The sequence below is a fragment of the Miscanthus floridulus genome, chromosome 19 (assembly GCF_019320115.1).
Source record: "Miscanthus floridulus cultivar M001 chromosome 19, ASM1932011v1, whole genome shotgun sequence".
Taxonomy (NCBI): Eukaryota; Viridiplantae; Streptophyta; class Magnoliopsida; order Poales; family Poaceae; genus Miscanthus; species Miscanthus floridulus.
This window is the reverse complement of record NC_089598.1, coordinates 14,361,185-14,367,069: the sequence shown is the minus strand read 5'-3', so window position 1 is coordinate 14,367,069 and position 5,885 is coordinate 14,361,185. Positions and strand designations below refer to the sequence as shown.

At 51.2% G+C, this 5,885-nt stretch overlaps 1 protein-coding gene across 1 annotated transcript; it reads right to left on the bottom strand.

Moving 5' to 3' along the window:
• Positions 1 to 1,428: 1,428 nt before the first annotated feature.
• Positions 1,429 to 3,122, bottom strand: LOC136529383 (coniferyl alcohol acyltransferase-like). The gene has a single exon (XM_066522457.1). The coding sequence runs from the start codon at positions 3,088 to 3,090 to the stop codon at positions 1,678 to 1,680; it is 1,413 nt and encodes a 470-aa protein (XP_066378554.1). The 5' UTR covers positions 3,091 to 3,122; the 3' UTR covers positions 1,429 to 1,677.
• Positions 3,123 to 5,885: the final 2,763 nt, after the last annotated feature.

The window sequence follows — 5,885 nt, the reverse complement described above, 5'->3', positions numbered from 1 at the left end:
CCTCCACAAAAAAGCCCTAGCTGCGAGAGGTGAGATCAGAATGGGTACTCACGTCCGAGGTAGCTGTTGCTGCTGTTCGCCATGCGGGGGCGACTGAGGACAGGGCAAGCGTGTCGCAAGGGAGAGGCGAACAGAGAGACAGAGGGGGCAAGGTTCCGCTGGAGGCAGAGGGCAGTGGACCTTTCCCCCTATTGTCCGGAGTAGCAAGGAACATCCTGGAAGGGGTCGGATGATGTTGCGGTCGGTGATGTATCTGTAGGCGCTGATGTCGGATCGGAGGAGCAGGAGAACGCGTCGACGTGGCAAAAGGAGGAAGCAGTAAATGGTATACACAGATAAGGGCATATATAGTAGATTTGGTTGGGAGAATTGCAAATGGGGACTGTAAAATCTCCCGACCAAATCACTAGTTTGTCTACCTACTAAAAAATCTAGTTTGTCTACTTGAATCGTCATCACAACACACTGGTGGATCCAGGGCCCGGTGACCCTGGGCCTCCGCCTAGGCTCTTCGGCGTCCAACTTCATTAAATCATATGAGAAATTTTATTCTGCTTGGAAATAATGGGAGCCTTTCATTTCGCAAGATCTAATGGTTATAAATATAAAAAACCAACTAAGAGAAACTTAATTTGTAAACCGGAACCTAAAATCTGTGGGCCAGGAACTAGTTCTGAATTAAACTGGAAGGATACAATTGTACTTTGACATCTTTAGAATCTGGGCTCCGGCACCCATGGGCGCGTGCCCTTGAACTTTGTATCTTTTATTGAAAACAACGATTTTCACTAAGGGTGAACGGTGAAATTAATGACAAGACCATAGTTAAAATGCCTATAAAGCTTTTGAGATAAATCTCAGCTACCGGTGGTGAGGCCACATTCTACGGCCCACCCAAAATTCTGCAGCCAAATTAATTAGCTACTCCCTTCATCCTACAAGGAGAGTCATTTTAAAAATTGAAAAGGTGCCAATACAATAGTCAAATGACCAAACATACCTCTACAAAAAGTTAGTCTATAGTACCATTTTTAGTGGGTTGAGCTACAAACTTACTAGGTGAGACCCACATATTTCCCTATGATGGCACTTTTTATGGGATGAAATTTGAATGCTAAAATGATACTTATATGGGATGGAGGGGAGTAGTTACTTTATAGATAAATGCCAAATAATTTTTGTTAGCCTCCTAGAGTTGTACCCCACTACTCACCATCTTCTCCTCCCTGCCACGCCTCCAAATGCTCCTCGCTGTCGGCAAGGCGGAATCAAGATTCAGATATAGGGGGGCCCAGTCTACCAAGTGTTTGACAAAACTTTTAGGATACTTTAATATTGGCTTAAAAGTTTATTAACCTAGATGTTGGCTTAAAAACTATAGATTATCTTTAATCTCTTTCTTTTTCTTGACAAGTGCTAATTGTCTACCAAAAATTCGCATCATATTTATTTTATCTAGCTTAGAATTATACAATCAGGAGATATTTAACTTGAAAAAATACAACAGAGATTGTTTTTGGGATTAATACAACGGAGAAATGTATTTTATTTTAAATTGCACTTTTGTTACCCGAGCCGAAAGAAGGCCCAAACGAGAAGCCCATAGACATTAGACGACGTTGTACCTAGATCCGATGACTGGACGTCACAGGAGCGCTATGAATGAATAGACACAAATTAGAAACGGCTTCGCAGGCCCGCCGCCGCCGGTTCGCGCACGCCGAACCCGAGCCGCCCCGCGGTGGCCGGTCTGAACACCGCCTCCGGGTCCGCCTCCATGGTTTGGGCCAGCCGCGGCCACAGCCTGGCGCTCACCACCCACGACCCGTCCTCCGCCGGATTCCGGGCCACAATCATGTTCGCCGACCCCAGCCGGCCCGGCCGAACCCACGGCATGACCAGGCGCGGCCGCCCGAAGCCGAAGTCTCCCTCCACCCTCAACGGCGTGACCGAGGATATCACCAACGCGGGGCTCCCCGTGCCCGCGCCCACCGCCTCCGTCCACTTCGCGCCCTCCCGGAACACCCCCTTGTGCGCCTCCATCCAGTCCACAAGCTCCTCGTACCGCTCGGACCGGAGCGCCTTCTTGATGGCCGCGCCCGCCATCGCCGCCACGTCTGCGATCGGCGTCGACGAGATGGACTCCACGGTGGCCTCGTGCGACACGTTCGTGAGCACGTTGCCGAGGTAGCGATCCAGCCGGGCCTTGTCGTACTTGGCGGGGTCAAGGTGCATCCGGCCGTTGACGAACCACGCGAGGCGGCAGTGCGTGTCGGAGCCGTTCACGGCCGCCGCCAGCAGCTTCCAGACGTGCGCGGACAGGGCCTCGAGCCGCGTGGCTCGGCGGCCGGCTGCGCTGGCCGCGGCACGGAGGCGGTCGAGGTCGGCGGCGGAGACCACGTACATCCGGCGCACGAGGGTGGCCACCAGGAGCGAGTTGGGGAGACTGTCCGGCGCGTACCGCGCGAACTCGGCGTCCAGGGACGGGGCGTACCGCGGCGGCGAGCGCGGCGGGAAGAGCGAGGCCCGCTCGTGGTGGGGCTCCCACGAGAGGCCACCGGTGCGGAGCATCTCCGCCCAGGCATTGGGCAGGGCCATCAGGCCGTGGCCGTCCACGAGCAGGTGGTCCGTTCCCCACACCAGCGCGAAGCCGCCGCACGCGAACCGCACGAGCTGGAGCGACAGCGCGAGGCCCTGCTCGAACGGCACCGGGATGATCCTCAAGGAGCGGTCGGCGTCGGAGAAGTCGACCGCGGCGAGCGCCACGCCCACGTCGGCCACCACGAGCTCGGCGCCGGCGTTGTTGCAGGCGATCTCGGGAACGCCGGTGGAGGCGTTGGTGACCACGCGCCCGGCCAAGGGGAAGAACCGGGAGAGGAACGCGGGAAAGGCGGCGCGCACGGTCGCGGCCACGGCGGGGAGCCCGGCGGCCGGGGCAGGGTACACGGTAACGAGGTACATGTGGAAGGAGCCGAAGATGAGGTCGAGGTTGGAGGCCGCGAGCATGGCGGGGAAGCCCGGCGGCGGGTCCGATGCCGGCACCAGCGTCCGGGACGCGACCGCGGCGTTGATGCGCTCCATTGGCGGCATTCCCTCAAAGCTGAGCGCCAGTGAGGCTGTGACTTGAGCGACACAAAGCATACAGACATATAGGGCGTTCTCGGCCTCTCTTTAAGCGGCACGTGATTAGTACCGTTGTCGCTTCTCATGCTTGGACAGCGTTACAGCGACGTAGCAGTACGAGATTCTACCGTTGTCGGTCGGCACAGGACCACAGGTGAACATCAGTGGCAGCGACGTAGCAGCGGCAGCAGACGCCATCATACAGCAAGCGACCCTTGAATTTGAAGGGCAAAAATGATAGGAACACCGAACACGTGTGTATTATACTGCATTACTACTACCTCTTCTCAGATTTTTATCTTGAACAGCTGAAGCTAGAGTTCAAGAACCCAAAGATCTGCAGTAATGCCGGATTTGCAATTGATGCATGACGAAGCAAGTAATGTCTTCACTAGTAAAACACCAACAGCTTAGCAGACTCAGATTCATGCTTTGATGCTATCACATCGGAAACGAACCAATTGTGTTTCACTTTGAATGGTTAAAACATCAATAGCAATACCATCAAGCTTAAGAGCAACCAATTGTTTACTGTTTCACGCCGAATCCAAGATGAGTAAGCCACCTAACCCTGCAAGGTCTTCACAACTCAAAACATATGGTATAGTTGACAATGCGTCATTGCTACACCACATACTTAAGAACAATTTCTCTAGAAATGACTAAGGCAGGGTCCACACAGTTAATAACACTGCAATCCTTCTATGAAAAGGGAAAACAAAAAAATTAGCCAGTTTCATAATGAGCCCTGTGAAAAGACTGCAGCTCTGAATTCTGATTACCAATCCAGTGACTGACGTGCTTAGGCACGGTCGCGAAAAAAACTTCTGAGTGAATGACTTTTCGAAAAGTCTACTATCCGAAATAAAAAGGGGATCATAAGTTCAGCAACTGCATGGGCAAAAGGACAACGGAAAAACAGGAAAATGCCCAAGGACTCCACAAATTTCAACAAGACTTATTAATGAGATGATTGGTGGAAGAACTGAAACATATGACACTCTGCATGGTTGACAGTATGCCACTGAGTAGCATACATTGGGCATTTCCTGAATAGAAATATGCTGCTGCAGTTTAGTTAACATTGCACCTTTGACATCAAGTATTCCTTCCCATTTTCACATTTAAAATTTATTGGAACCACAATATTCACCAGGAAATAAGAAAACTTATAGCCACCCAGTGTTCTGGTGAACAATTTCACTATTGCACCAGGGCGCCAGGGCAAAAGGCAGTAGATACCTCATGCGCCACAGATTATATTTCTAAGCATTCAGGTTATCAGGTTGGGTTGCATGCCTATAAATTCAGTGTATCTGGGATTTGAACGGAAAACATATCATTGGCAGATAAAGAATGAACTGGATACAAATCCCTGCATGCATATTAAAGCATGCCAACGTTCAGCAACTGGCCAACAGAAATATAGGTGAGCAGAGTCCAGGTCCAGGATCCAAGTTATTATAAGAACACATATGAAAATCCTGAAACAATAGAGCACGCTATGCTGGAAAAAGACATACCCACACCAACACTGCGTCAATGTTGAAAATTCTAATATACTCCATTTGTTCCAAATTATAAGTCGCTTTAACTATTTTGGTACATCCTCTACGAAATTCAGAGAAGCCGATGACTCCCAACTTGTGTGTTCAGATATCAGAGCTTGTGTTCTACTAGAAAAGAAGAGATTCAGGGATTGGAAGCCTGGAGACCATGTAAACTGGAACATCTCAATGAAGAGGATACCATACTCATTACAGAAGATAGACTGTTTCAGTTTTTTCATGCTCATCCATTGCATGATACTCGATCCATGTTCGGAACCATCTAACAAGACATTCCACATGAACTCATCTTATGCATCCTGAACCATATATGACTACCTGATCCCATTCCCAACAGTGCAACTCTAGGCGAACTTTGGTCTTGATCAGAGGACTCTGGATGTACCGAGACCAAGCAGACTGCACACCACAAGTAACTGCAATCTACTCATAATCAGAAATGGCAAAGGATAAATCATAAGAGCACATTTTTTAACAGCTGAACAGACTTGAGGAGAAGATTACTTGACCATCTGAACTTGAATATCCCAAGCAAACCATGATCAACAGAGATTTATCAAATCACAGTTTCACAGTGGGTAGATCAATAGATTGCTAGAACTAGATATTCAGGGCCTGTTTGGCACAACTCAACTTCACTAGTAAAGCTGTTTTTTTAAAAAAATAGCTTCATACTGTTTTGGAAAACAGAAATGCTATACAACACACATGTGTTTTAGCATAAAAAAAACACATGAATTTTTTTTATCTCTCTCCCTCTCTCTTTCTCACCGGTGACCACCGGCGCCGGCGCCGACGACCGGCGAGCTCGCCCCGGCGCCCGCGCCCACGCCCGGCGCGCACACGGCGAGCGCACGCGGCAGCGGAGAACCAGAACCAGCACCAGAGCGCGGCAGCCGTCGGGCGAGCGCACACCGGCACGCAAACGCACAGCGCGGGCGAGCGGACGCGGCGGGCGAGCATGGCGCGGCTCCGGCTAGTGAACGCGGTGAGCGAGCATGGCGCGGCTCCGACAAGAGGACGCTGCGGGCGAGCGGATGCGGCTCCGGCGAGCGAACGACTAGCAGCCTGGGAGGAGCGTCGAGCGAGGCAAAGACGGAGGCGAGCAGCCTGGGCGCCGACGGCGGCTACCTGCAGCGACCGCGACCTGCGGCGGTGGCGGCGATGGATCTGTGATTCGTCCTTCCATAGAAA